The 14992-nt window shown below is 38.5% G+C and overlaps 1 protein-coding gene across 4 annotated transcripts in view; it reads left to right on the forward strand.

Moving 5' to 3' along the window:
- Positions 1-14992, forward strand: part of nrp2.S (neuropilin 2 S homeolog) — a 93339-nt gene that overhangs the window by 44475 nt on the left and 33872 nt on the right. For all 4 annotated transcript variants that reach the window (XM_018237402.2, XM_018237403.2, XM_018237404.2 and 1 more), the window contains 6 exon segments: positions 132-287; positions 6309-6453; positions 6783-7132; positions 8151-8295; positions 13821-13931; positions 14651-14791. In XM_018237402.2, coding sequence (XP_018092891.1) covers positions 132-287; positions 6309-6453; positions 6783-7132; positions 8151-8295; positions 13821-13931; positions 14651-14791 — 1048 coding nt within the window.

The raw sequence follows: 14992 nt of genomic DNA on the forward strand, positions 1-14992 counted from the left end.
AATAATGTACAATTTTATATAAAGTAACACGTGCTATCACCTTCATCAAATTAGGTTTGTACAGTAAATAATGACGTTTTTCAGTTGCTCAAACAAATCGAATCACTTTGTAATTATTGATATATTTACAGATAGATCTCCGGTTCTTATTTTTGCTCACAGCCGTGGCAACCCAAGGGGCAATCTCACGAGAAACTCAGACACCCTACTATGTTAAATCCTATAAACTAGAAGTGAGCACAAATGGTGAAGACTGGATGATGTTTCGCCATGGCAAAAACCACAAGGTAAGATTGGGTCTCCTACCAGGTGTCAAAGTTTTTGAGCTGTAGATGCCATAGTCAGTCCCACCCAGTAAGAAGGTACATTACATTACTAAAACAGGAATGAGTAAAGATCAGGGAGTTGTTTTTGGCAGCAAAGCCAGGTTTGAATAAGCACAGTATTCTCAGAAAATGTTACCGATCCCCATAGAGAGGTAATGTGAAGACAGTTAGATATTAGCACAATGTACCAAGTTAATGATAGGCCAGAGCAACTTTATGACTTATGCTGGAACCCCAAAGTGTTGGCCAAGAGTTTAAGATTTGTCTTCTTTTTTTTGTCAAACTAATGACATTTGTACCTATCATTGACTATTTTAGACTTCTAAGTTAGTTTTATTTTGAATATTTCTTCATGCTTGTAACTGCCTATGAAATGAGATTCCAAGCAGCTGTTTTTGATTGAGTTGGTTTGCTGTGCAGTATATCATGCATTTTCTGTCTGTATTACAATAAAAAGGGCTTAAAAGACAGTCTGTGAAGTAAAGCAGACTGTGCCTTCTTGCACTACATGGCCACAAGTCAAGGGGAAAATGTTTTTCCATCCCTATACACTGAATTAGTTGAGTATTTATGTCCAGTCCCCTTACATGCTGTGAAAACAATCACAGAACCCATTCAGGAACTAGTGAGGCCTGAATCTTGGATAAGAGACTTTCTACATACAATTGAAAGGAGAGCATATCCAGGAACTGCTGTGAGAGAGCAGCCTGAAAGGAAGTTCAGGGGACTTGGCTGCCATTTTAAATTAAAGGAATGCACTTGCATAAATGAAAGAAATGAATCTTTAGGGACTCACATTTACAATATTGTTTATGTCTTTTCCAGTTGCCTTCCTTAAGTAAACTAGCTTTCCCTTAAATAAATATACCCTACCATAAAATCCTTGTAGCAAAGGCACGAGGCAGTTTTGGAGCATGACATGGTCGTCCCTACAAGTTACCTCTTCAGCCACTGTGATAAATAACTAGTTGTTGGCTGAAAGTACTTACTATTGTGATAATCTATACTAATATCTAGAGACTCTTGTCTGTGTTCCGCTCCTCCCTGGCATTATTATGTTACATTTTCAGCATTGCTTATTGACATTAGCAGGGGTGATGAGAACAGATTAAGTGGTATGTGGTATGTGGCCTGACAGAGATAAATTATCTGAGAATTCTGCCTGCCTCTGCCACCTGCATTTGTTGGAAGGACATCTAGCATGTTCTCTGTGTATTTTCCAAGCTACTGTGGAATAATATCTGTTTTTTTGTAACCCAACCAGAACAAACTGTCAGTATGAGTGTCTTATTAGAGAGAGAGATGATTTTACCCTGTTGCACTGCAACCTGGAGTGGTATTTTAGGACCAACTGGCTGCATAAAGACCACATGTTTCCATGAAATTTTAGCAATGTAATATAGATAACTGCATCATGTTTTGCAATTACCTATGTACTTACAGGGGAAAAGTAAAAACCTAAAACTTAATCTAGAAAACTACCCTTATGGCATATTGCACCATTATACACATTATAATATTTGGTAATGTAAAGGCGTTACCTCTATAGAGACAGCAAGCCAAAGTTATAAAGCTTTTTCATGAAAAAGACGAAATCAGAAACCGTTATTGTTCAAAAAAAAAAAGATGTATCAGCAAAAAATGGTATATTTAATGCAAGAACTTTTAAATGGGGCATAATGGTGGATTACTGCAGTATTATGATCTCGGTGGCCATGCCAAATAGATTTGTCATATCTGCCGCATCTTGATTCCATGCCACAAAGGAGGCAGGCGTTTAAATAAATGTATACAAGTCTATATATGTGTCAGGCCATTAAAAGCTTCTCTGAATTACTCCCTGCTGCCTGATGGGTGGGCCAGTTGCCAGCTGGAAAGAGGTTTGAAAGCTCAAATGTACTCTCTGAGCAGACAGAGATAGCAAAGGTACAAATTTTGTCTTCTGTTATTATAGATATACAAAAAAAGTAAAAGCTTTAAAATGTTCTCAAACTCAGTTATAGGGATTATTTCTGTTATACAAAATGTGATCAGAGAAATTAAGAGGAGTTACTGATGGTACTCCTGAATATGATCCTTTCACAGTGTCGCTGCTGGAACATTGTCAGCAAAGTAACACAGCAAGAGCTCATACTCACAGCAGGTTATATTCTGTTAAAGTTCCGCTGAACTTCTTTTGCAGTCTAGTTGACAACAGTGCAGGAAATATAGGGATCCCTCTGAGCCTGTACTGACACATAAACCATACGGATGCAAGGAAATTCTTAAACACAGACCAGAAGTGCAAATTCTTCTTTTCTGAATTCCCACAGCTACAGAACATGCTTTAAAGGAGAAGGAAAGCTATGGAGGGATTTTATTGCCAATAGATTAGCTGCAATAGTGCAAGATAGAATGCTATATTTATTCTGTAGAATGCTTTACCATACCTGAGTAAAAAGCTCTAGAAACTCTCTGTTAGTTTAGGATAGGAGCTGCAGTATTAACATGGTGTGACATCACTTCCTGCCTGAGTCTCTCCCTGCTCTTGGCTCAGATTACAGTAGAGAAGGGGGGGGGGAAGAGGAGCAAACTGAGCATGCTCTTGCCCAGGCTGAAATCAGGAAGTCTGATACAGAAGCCCATGAGTACACAATAGAAGGAAAGAAATGTGGTGTTTCTTTTGACAGGGGACTCAGAGCAGCATTACTTTGGGGTTTTACTGGTATATTTAGATGGACCTTTCTGAAAAGGCTTACTTTGTTTTAACCTTTCCTTCTCCTTTAAGTCAGCCATATAAACTACATAAGTCAACTTTTTCAGAGTCCTACTAGAAGTATTGCCCTGCTTCCTGACATCATTCCATTGGAGGGTACAATGTTCAGTGGGAGTTGGGTTTCAGTGCTGGATTTGGCCTCACTCTTCATTTCACTTATATAAACTATGGATGGGGAATGCTGAATGCAAAGACCAAAATGAATTCCCTTCCTGCTGTCAGCAGCACTAATACAGCATACTAAATGCAGACAGATAGAAAGGGAATGCCTGCTTAATGAGTTCTCAAGGCTGTACGTGCAGATAGCAATGAGAGCCTCAGAACGTGTGTGTGCGAGCTGCTCAGAATCTCATTTCAGAAGAGGATGCGTTCAGTGTCCATAGTTATGTCAAATCCAGGTCAAATAGCTCACTTGTCAGTTCTTGCAGTTGCAGAAGAGCAGTGTATATGATAGGCCTTATAATAGGTGTGTGAATAGAAAAATTTGTAAAAATCTAATATGCTGCAACTGTTCTTAGAAAAAGGCATACCATAATGTGTATTTAAGGGATATGAGTCTTACACTGTATTAAATATATTTTATGCTATTCAGCATAATATTCCTCCCCCGGGATGACAGTATCTGAAAATTAGAGAAACAAAACTTTCCTTAACTATCCCCCATCATACCATCCAACTACTTACCTACTATTTGTATTGCTTGAGCAGCTGGGGGTCCTGTGACCCCCCATGGGAAAGCCACCTATTGGGTTTTTTAGGAAAAGGTCCAAACAATAAACCAGCACCCTGGTCCCATGATGTATACTTCTTGTCAGTTGCATGTGATGGAATATGACATCATTGCAAAAACATGGGGGGGCAGGTTGGATCCAGTGTATATGGGGAGCAGGATGTAGTGAATCCCATTCCCATTGCTTTGGTTTGAAATGTCTCTGTTTAAAACTCTTTAATAAACTCGGCTGAATTAACACAGCCTTACCTATTGACTGAACCAATATCACTGTTAAAATCTATTTAGCTAATATATTCAGTCCCTTGAATTTAAAGAATGTGTTGTTAAAACTGTGTCCTACATTTCCTAAATTACATATGGTGGTAGTTTAGCTAGTGGGCTAACACAGTAATGTACAAAGTACCTACAGGTGCACTGCAAACAGATGGCCAGAAAAACTACAAATAAAAAACGAGGCCTTTTTGTGCCCACTGAGGCATTTAGCACAAAGCTAGTCAAAGCATAGTTTTAAGAAAAAGTTGAGCGTTTAAGGCTGTAAATTGCCTCATGGATTTAATGGTGTTTTAACTTTACGTTACAGCTAACTGTGAAGTTGGCATGTTTCCCGCAACAGCTGAATCTAATGCAGAGTCTAAAGCAAAGAGCGGGGAAAATATTCGCCCAGCCATTTGTCGGCAGCTTAAAAGTAAATGTGAATTTCACATGATACATAAAAGGAAGCTCCGTGAAGGAAAAGTACACCTAGAACATGTTGCATTAGGTCTAGATGTTTTCAGCCCTGCTAAATAAAATGCTGCTTATGAAAGTGTGTGCATAGACTGACAATGTGAACATAAACGGTGCAAAATAACAAAATCACATATTTATAAAGTAGGAAATATAACTAGGCATAGATTTTATCATTGTTATGACCTAATGATCTGTGTAGCCATCTTGAAACATGGCACAATCATTCATACATAGGAAATTCCATGAAAACCCCTCTGCAAGCAGAGCCAAAATTCACCCAATCCTAATGAAGCTGGTTAGCAATATGTGCTTTGCTCTATGAAGATACAGTATGATATAAGTGGGTGGGTACCCAACTACATCATCCTGCACTTTTTATGCATTGCACATAAACCAAACCTGTGACCTGACCAGAATGCATTGGTTGTTCTCTAATGTTCAACCATATTTAAAGGGCCACATGAGGGCACACAAACTGAGGCAGCTGGACTACCAGATCACTTATCACTGGAGAAGCAGACAGATAATAACACTTTGCTCCTCCTTGGTAAATAAGCTCCTTAATCCTTCCATTTGATTAAATTGTAATTAATGGAAGACATTTCCACATGGCGATCTCAGAAACCTTATGTAAATAATTTGCCTCTTTTCCTACCAAGCTGCACACACCTTATTTCACATCTCATTAAGGTATGCAGTGAGACTGTTAGTCCCTTCTGCTCTAATGCACAGATGCTGAAAATTGTTCAATTGTTAAAGTATGGAAAGAAAACTTCGAAATTGTAATAAGATCTGATGTGATGATCTAAAGTTTGGTCTGATTGTCCAGTTCTCCTTGCGAGGCTGCTGTCAGAAACCCACTATTTCCTCTGGGGATGCCATACAACGAGAATATTTTGGGAACCCTGTGACATAGTGAACAGTACTATTTTTTTAAGGCCCTGTTAATGGCGAGGGTGCCTTACCGTTGTACCTTCTGTACATGGAATTTTCATTTTAGGGTTAATATAATGGAAGCTTAACCTTTTTTTATTAATGGATTATAGAACCTTTGTGTATATAGAGGGTTTCATTGCATAGGATCTGGATTTTCCAGTGCATCAGCTAGTAGAGATAGTGGTAATCGTGCATGTTGCAGATGGTGCCACTCTTTTGCCTTTGTTCCTGGATGAGGGCCATGATGTTTCTCAGGCGCTGCATACACCATTCTTGGCAAGGAGATGGAAGTGCATGGTCATGATCAGTGTTAATGTGTACAGCAGCTACATCTATAATTTAAACATCCACAAAGCAACTGAAGCATGAACACCAGATGATTCCTATTGACTGGTCATGTCTCTGATAAGTAGAACAGGGACTGCATTGAAATGTATAAGGGATAATGGATGGAGATTAGAACAGAAATGTCCACACCCCTGTTTCTCCTTCTGCTGTCTTTTCATTAACCCGTTCTCAACCAGAACGAACAAGAGAGAGAGACACTGTAATGAGCAACATCAGAGATGTCAACAACAACGCCATGCTGTTAGGATGGTAATGATGTTAGTATTTGTCTGAGGAGGAATTAGGTTTTTAAAAAATATAGGCCTGGATCATTATCACCCTCATGAGTTTGTTGATGTATCTGCAACATATTTGTTTCCAAAAATTTTTTCCTATTGTCTTTGAAATTGCCCCTGTTTTGAGGTTACGCTCCACCCGGCTTATATATAGAATTATTTTGTTCTCATTTTACATATTAGATATATTTCTGTTTCATTTCTAGATATTCCAAGGAAACACGGACCCAACAGAAGTTGTCTTGAACAAGATTCCTCAGCCTGTGTTGGCTCGCTTCATCCGATTCCGGCCGCAGACCTGGGATACTGGAATAGCAATGCGGGTTGAGCTGTATGGTTGCCAAATTACAGGTCAGATTTGGCTTTGTGTGTGTGTGTAAAAAGATATCATTTTAAAATTTATAATTACTTAGAGGCTGTCTGGATGGCTTTCCTGTAAATCAGAGTTCTGGATAACGTTTTTTTTTCAGATAAGCGAAAATATAAAAGGCAGATGTAATCTTTTCCATTTTTAGGGGAGTTGGGTAATTATTTATTATTAACATGTATTTATATAGCGCCAACATATTGCGTAGCACTGTAAAGTAAATGTGATTATACAACTAAATCACATGAATTATATACATAGAACATATGGAGTTACATACATCACACATGGAGTTGTCATTATTTACTTACAGATTCACCCTGCTCTAATATGTTGGGAATGATGTCTGGCCTGATCTCAGATTCCCAGATCACAGCATCATCAACCAGAGAATACCTCTGGTCCTCTGGGGTGGCCCGTCTGGTAAGCAGTCGGTCAGGCTGGTACACCCATATTTCGCCTGGACAGATCGGAAAAGAATGGCTTCAGGTGGACCTTGGCACTGTAAAGACTGTGAGAGGGGTCATCATACAAGGAGCACGTGGTGGAGACAGTCTTCCAACCACGGAAAATAGGGCTTTTGTAAGAAAGTTCAAAGTGGCTCACAGCCTGAATGGGAATGATTGGGAATACATACTGGATTCAAAGACTGAGCAGGCCAAGGTATGCATGCAATAGCTGCTGAATTCAGAACATTTTTTTTAAGAAGATAAGATAAGAATTAATAATGTGTATACTCTTTATTTTGTGGCATATGTTAAGGTAATGCTTAAAAACATAGCTTTTTGAACCTAACCAATATATATGATCTTTTTTTAGCTGATACTGAGTTTCCTGTGCTTGAGCACAAAACTGTCTGCATTCCCTGTCCCTCTGTCTGTAATCTGCCACCACAGGGTTTTTGGTCTGGCCCACTGCTTGCGTTCCTGGTTTCAAGTGACCTATAACACTTTTATGGCAGCTTATAGAGAAAGAGGTTCCTTCCCAGTGATAGTTTAACATATTAAAAAGTATTTTTGGGGATAGAGAACAGATATTTTTATGTAAAGAAGAGTTAAATTCTCCTATACATAGGCACAAAACATAAATGCCTTCTTGACTCAACTGCTTGCTGGAGTTCTATAGATCAAAATAGAACACCATCTAGTGGTCATTGCAAGGAAATAAAGCAGTCCCTATAATTCAGAATTATCTGACATTTAATTACCCTAAAAGCAGTGACACTTAGGAGGCCTTAATTACTAGATGAGTGCAGTATTCACAATTTGGCTACAATGCAGCATTTTGTCCCAGAATTGTAGCATAATTGGCTCACAATAAGGTGCACCTATTCTATAAATGAGGCCTAAGTTGTCAGTGTTGATAATGGCCTTTTTAATAAAGCTGTTTGAGCATGATTTAGCTGGCACAAGTGGGGAGCACCTACAGGCACAGGCTACATATAATAGTAACCATCCTAGGATGTTTTGATCTTAATGTTCCTATCAAGGAAAATTGTAGAGTTCCATTCCCTACAGCACTGATAACAGAAAATTTTATTGTATTGATTTAATCTTTATATTTTACAATACATGAGAATTAATCCTCCCCCTTGCAATGTTTAATGTAAGCTTTTGGGAAGGGAATGATGCTGTTTGATGGTGTGTGCTGAAGCATGCTTTGTCTCTTGTTTCTCTTGCAGCAGTTTGAAGGGAACATGCACTATGATACTCCTGAAGTACGCAGGTTTGAACCAGTGGCAGCACAATTTGTTCGTGTTTATCCAGAAAGGTGGTCTCCTGCAGGAATGGGCATGCGGATGGAAGTGCTGGGCTGTGACAGGCAAGGTGAGAAAAAAAAAAAGAAAATCCTTAACAATTTTTTCTTTTACTATGGCTAAAGATATGTTACATTCAAAGTTGTTATTTGCTGATCTTTCCCCATGGGTATGAGCACTATTTATCTAACTATCTCTCCATAGAGATAATACAAGAAAAGGTCTATATATAAATCTATATATCATGGAGTTACAAAAAAAAAAACATAACTGACTTCTGCAACACACAATAGCCATTGGTCGAATATACTTGAGGATGCCTGGTTATAGGATTTACCCCACATATCTGTGAAAATTGAGATCTGCTCTCCAGATGGGCTCTGTGACATGCTCTGGGGTTTCACTGAAACACATCTGGAAAACACATCTCCTGCAGTTTTCATTACAGGAAGCGGCAAAGAGCAACCCTTAATACACTGCTTTGCAATGGTCAAACAGAGCACATCATTCACATCCTCTGACAGTTTTCTGTTTTGTCAAAATTAAGGTATTACGTTTGAAAACGTTTTATTTTCCATAGACATTTAGGAGCCTTTGCGCGAAAGGATATTAGGGACTGTGCCACCATATTATGGGGCAAGCATCAGTGTTTGTTGGAAGTTTCTGCTCCACATGTACCAAAAGAAATGTAATAATCAAATATCCTACTACACGTGTACGTGAAAGCTGTACTTTGGTGTTTTGCACAGTCAAGATAAAAAAAAATCAACTGGTATACCCCATAAGCATGTTTTGATTTTAAGCCTTTTACATCTTCAGTTTTGTCTATGACAGCTACTGCTTGCCCAGCCAAAGTAAAATGTATATTTTATTCAATATCTCCAAAGCAATAGTGCCCCAAGTGACCACATTATCATGAAAGTTGCTTAGCTTTATAGAGCCATACCTTCTGAAAATGTACCTCTTCCAGCAAGAGAATACACACGCATTTCAGGCTAAGCATCTCTTAGTATAATGTACCTTTAATGCTCTTTGGAGGGAAGATGAATGGAAAAAAGCTTTTATGTTTGCAACTGCATTTGAGACCGGGTTATTTGCAGCAGTGATATAACCACGACCGACCCCTCACTTGTGGAATGCTTCTACTGGACATTCGAGTCCTGATTTCTTAATCCCACTTGTCTTCACCTCCTTCTTACTTTAAAAAGTCCGAAAGCAAATCCCCACTTCGATTCTGCACGCCTGTCTTGATCTCCAAGTTATGTGAGTAAGGCTGACAGCTGCCAGCTCTGGAGTCTTTCCTTTTCCGCTACAGTTTCAGAAATCAGAGTACTTGTTGGCTGGGGTTAATAGCTGGCCACATTTACACTGAGGTGCTGATGACTAAAGGTTGAAGGTATCAGATGACCTCGGGTCACTAAAGGAAGAAGCACTTGGTCATGGTTTTTTGAATCTCTTGTGAGCGGCTATCTGATGCTGAACAAGAGCCTGTAAATTCCACATATCTCTCCAGCTAGAAAAACACAAGTGATTCATCCCTAAATGACCTGGTTCCTTTTAACCCATTTCGTGCCCCGGGAGATATGTTATGCATTGTGTCACTATGCACATTAGCTGGATATGAAGCATTCTTCTTTAAACAAAGGCAGGATAATATATCCGGGTGCATTTTAACAATTACAATTGACCCATTTAACTCTTCAAGGGCTCATTTGATCTGCAACACTTAGAGACTTCATAGCTGTCTGGAAAAGAAAACAAAAAGAGAGGAAAAAATAGAGGAGGATTTTAATTAAGAAATGGAGCATTTATATAGAACTTATTTTTGTCCCCCCCCCCCCCCAAGATTTAACACTGGAAGCATACAGCTCCATTTGGTAGAGCATTTTCTTGCAGTGGTGCTGGAGCTTTGTGTTTGTGGTTGTGAAACTGCTGCATAACTTGTGTGAATATGTATAGTGGATTGTACAAATTCATGGTCAGTATATAGAGCTGTAAATCTATTGGCAGTTTCTTCATTCACATAAAGATATAAATAAAGCGCCTTTCATTTAATATAATATGTGCAAGTTTTCCTATAGGCACAATATTCCTGAAAGAATACTATTTGCAGTAAGTGGCCCCCTACAATAATCACTGCTATGGCTTTAAATAGATTGTAACCCCATTGCCTTTGCTTTGTACAGGCAGCAACAAGCAATAATGTGAAAGCTGCTTGCAGAGCATTTGTTTAATTTTGATAGAAAGTACAGCTCAGGCTCGAGAGCTAAATGCGAAAACACAGGAATACAGAACACCTGAAGTTCATTCCCAAAGCCTAGTGATCCTCTGATGTATTCTGTTGTTTTGAGCCATGCCCTGCATCTGGTATGGATCCTTTTTGAAGTTCCGAGTGTCTGCTTTCAATTACTGCGCTGCTGGGCGGCTCAATCTGGAGCTGCTTCTTGCTTGTCTGTGCTCAGAAGGGGGCTTTTTCTTTTCTTGACTTTATATTTCAAACACCACATCCTCCAATCGCTTCTTTTCCATTAACTCAACAACTGTGTTTCACAGTGCTGGATCATAACAAAAATCACAAATGGTTCCTTTGTCACATGGGTGCATCAGGTGCTCTCGGACGTTTTGACGTATGGGGAGGGAGCAGCAAGTGACCTGTGCGTTTATGTTCCTATAGAAGATGATCATTTCCAGTTGGTGTAGCATGGAAGTGAAATAGGGCTTGAGTAAATTGAGCATATGCCTATATTTTATTTATACCTCTACTATCCTATTGTTGGTTACTTTTATCATTTTCAATGGATTTTTTCCTATAGTGATGGCTGTACGTAGGAAAAAAGAGTTTTCCTACATGCGCTATAGTATGACATGGAAGCTTTACAAACAAAATCTCTATAGATTGTCAACACACCCTGCCTTATAAACACAACTTCCACTTCATTGTCTGTTCTCCTTTTTGTTAAAAAAAAACTTTGTTTAGGAAGTTGAATTGATTACTTTTATAATAATCAAACAGATTGTCCACTTTTACTGTTCATTCAGTTCATTTAATAAATAATTAGTTCCACTCTATATGGAATGCAGTGTGAAAATCTCTGACACACTTAGATGAGAATTCACATGATTATTGTAAGGCAGTGGATTCTGTATAACCTAGAGATCCACAAGTCATACAGCACCAGTGTTATCTCACAGGCTCAAAGATATTTTAGTTCTGTTCCATGACAGCTGTCCTCCAACTATTTTCTGGTTTTCCATGCTGTGTAAGGCAGGCTGGGGGCATGTTGTGGAATGGTTCCCTTTATAGCAGCTATTTATATAACTAAAATAAATGTGACCTCATCAAGGAGGAAGTGGTGATACTTCCGCTGGTTAATTTGAGCTAATTCTTAGCCACTTCCCATTTAGAGCAATCTGTCACAGCTTCACGCTTGCATTGCTTAACAAAGCAAAATATATTTATTTTTTCATTATTCCTTGGGATTATGCATATCCATTAAACCATAAGTGCCCTTAAAATTAAAGTCTGCAGATCAAGTAGCGTTAGGAAACTTTTTTCTGCACACCCTTCGGCAAGGGTCTTAAAACCTTCCATACAAATGCACACCCAGAACTCACAGAGATCCATAGACATTTGTGGATTCTGGGAGTTAGATGCCATCAAGAGCAGGAGATGCAATGGTTGAAGATACTCTATTTTAAAAGTTGCTGCGTAAGCCATTTGGCAGTCAGCCACGGTCAGATATTGATTTGAGACTCTACAGTCTTGCAGGGTGTTGAACTTGGTCGGATGAATAGGATGAAAGGTTGTAAATCACCTTTCTTTATAAAGTTGTTGTCCATTTAAACAGCAGCCAAATCTTTAGAAGCAAATGTTTCTTGTAACTGTTTAACTTAGATGCCTAGTAAAGACCAAGCAATTAAAGAGCCTAAAGGTGCCGACTCCCTCTCACACATCCTGATCAGCATCCTGCACCCATGTTTACTCAAGTCAGAAATACTGTAAAATAAGAGATTATTGCTGTGTTAGGTGCTGTATGTTTAACATGCCCTTGTGTATAGTGTCTTGTAGTCATAGGATGACACACATGCACCATATTGAAAAGAGTCCATGCTATGGAAGGCTGTCTAACCCACTGGTTAGCTGGTATGGTTATGAGTGGCAGCTAGAAATTACATTTGCCATGATAAATTGTATGGGGGGGGCAGATATCAGCTGCATTGAAGCTTGGTATTCGTGGGGTTATGGAAGGGCTAGAAAGAACAGAAGAGCCTTTGCTTCTATTTACAAGAACCAGATTGCAAGAAATGCTAATTTTGATTTCTCTAAGGAGAAATCTTAGAAAGACTGGGTGTCCACGTCAATGCTTTTTTGTTTTTGTTGTACGGAACAGCACTTTCATTCCACAAATCCTTAGGGGTCAAAATCTGAAGCAGCCGTTTTGCATCTAAGAATTCTTACCCATTTGGGAGTACATTTTTCTAGTTAAACTCTGATGCTTTATCCAGTGCAGGAAATATGAGTATTTAAATTATGGGAGGTTAAAATGGATTTCTCACTTTCTCCCCAGAGCCAATGCAAGCCAAAAGTTGCCATGGAAACCAAACCCACTAGAGACTTCTACCATTTTTTTAAAAAGCAGGAAATGCTTAGGGCCCACTATACTAGCATTGTGCTTCTATGGTCCTTCTCACAGATAATGTAGCTTTAAAAATCAGCCCTAGATAGAAAGTAGGCATCCTGGCATTGAATTACAAGCCATCTGTTAATCCCAGCTAAGATATAAATACTTTACCTTTTATAGTATTGTTGTGATAGCTTTTTGATTTGCTGCTAACGGCAGACCTGCTAACTGAAATAAAGATTTAAGCCTACTAAATGAAACTTTTCTACAGTAACCATGGATAAAAACAGCTAAAAGGAATATTATTAATAATAATTATACAGATTAAGACACAAATTAACATCTTAACATCTCAACGTCTTGTTTTAACATCTCAGATTGTGTGCAATTTCTTCTTGTTTTTACAATTTATTTTCCCTAGCTACAGATAAAGATTCAAAATACATTTTAATAAAACATCTTGCAAAAGACATTGCATCCTCTCATAATCTATTCACAGTAAACTGTATTTATATTGCTAGTATAGTACAAAGCATAACATCACTCTGATGTAGACAAATCAAGCAGTAGATTGCCCCAGTCAAACAGAGGACATGAATGTCTTGCTCAACTCTATCATACATCTTCAATGAGTCCTCCAATGGTTCTAAAGGCAGCTAAGTTCTCTGGTTGCTAAGTAACTCTGCTTTCAGTGATTTTGCTGCATGGGATCATTAAATAAACTCTCCAGAGCCAACTGGTTCAGTTGTTTTGTATGTTGATGTGTGGCTAGTTGAACATTTTGCCAAAACTCATTAAATGAGATCTGTTTTTCCTCAAGAAGTCAGTAGAACTTTAAACAACATGTGAAATTTCATTACGTTTTATTTTTTTCAAATTAAATCTGGTATCTCATATTTTTCTGTTAAAACAGCATAGTCAGTGGTGTTACCTATCCACCACAATTAACCTTATTTACTTTGTTTTGCTTCAGAAGCGAAACCTACCACAGAGACTGTGAAACCCACGATCAAGACTGAAGAGGTTACAACACAGAATATGTCTGATGAGGAGACCACGGAATGTGGAGAGGCTTGTGTTGATGGTAATTGTGCTTGTTATTTCGTAGTTCCTTGTCCTTTTCATTATTTTGTAGGTGAATGATTAGCTATTTGCATAGATATATGTTTACTTTTTTGATTGACCACTCATTTTTATCTTCCTATTCAGAATACTATGCAATATTTTTATCAGTCCTTTGGGCCAGATGCAATTTAGTGAGAAAATGTTATCTCATGATATATCACATGAAAACCCATGGACAAGATTCAATTCAAGGAGAAAAAAACTATTCTCCAAATTCAGTTGCAGCTTTTTCCCATAGACATCAATTGAATTTTCACGTGATTAAGCATGACATTTTTCTAAATTGAATTGCATCTCAAATTGAATGTCGTCGATGAGTTTTCATGTAATAAACCTTTTTCTCACTGAATTGAATCTGGCTCTTTATGTCTAAAGGACAGTGAAAATGAAAATTGAAAATTTAAGGTATCCCCTCTGAATACAATGGCTTAGTTTTTATCTCAGGCTGGGGTATTTCATTTTTGTAATTTTTGGCCTACTTTCCTTCTGAGCACAGCGCTGCCATCATGACTTCTTTCCCAGGTGCCCCTTATACTTGTCCATGACTTGTGTATAGTCTATCTGGGGGTACTTACTTCAGGGGCTCCCTGACAGAGGGGGCCCCAGGTGACACAAAGTCACAAAATACTTTTGGGAAAGCTTATGGAAGCAAATTCTCTTGTTTTATTTCTCCCTAAGAATTTCAGTACCCGCCTGGATTTAACTGCAACTTCGACCATTCGGATGATGTGTGCAGCTGGACGCATGATACCAACGCTGACTTCACATGGTCATTTCATCCCCATAGCCCCTGGATGGGTCACTCTGGCTCTATTGCTGGTAAGACAGTAGATAACCACATATAACCACTAATGATTGTATTTTTTATACAGTTACATAAAATGATGGGCAAATACAAATATGCTGTTTAATGTATTTTATAATGCATCAAAAGCCTAGACATGCTCTTTTGCCAGCTTTTGTATTCAGAAATGGTTGCCTTGCTCAGCCAATAGAAACCAAGATATCATGTTTATGTAG

This window comes from Xenopus laevis, chromosome 9_10S, assembly GCF_017654675.1.
Source record: "Xenopus laevis strain J_2021 chromosome 9_10S, Xenopus_laevis_v10.1, whole genome shotgun sequence".
NCBI lineage: Eukaryota > Metazoa > Chordata > Amphibia > Anura > Pipidae > Xenopus > Xenopus laevis.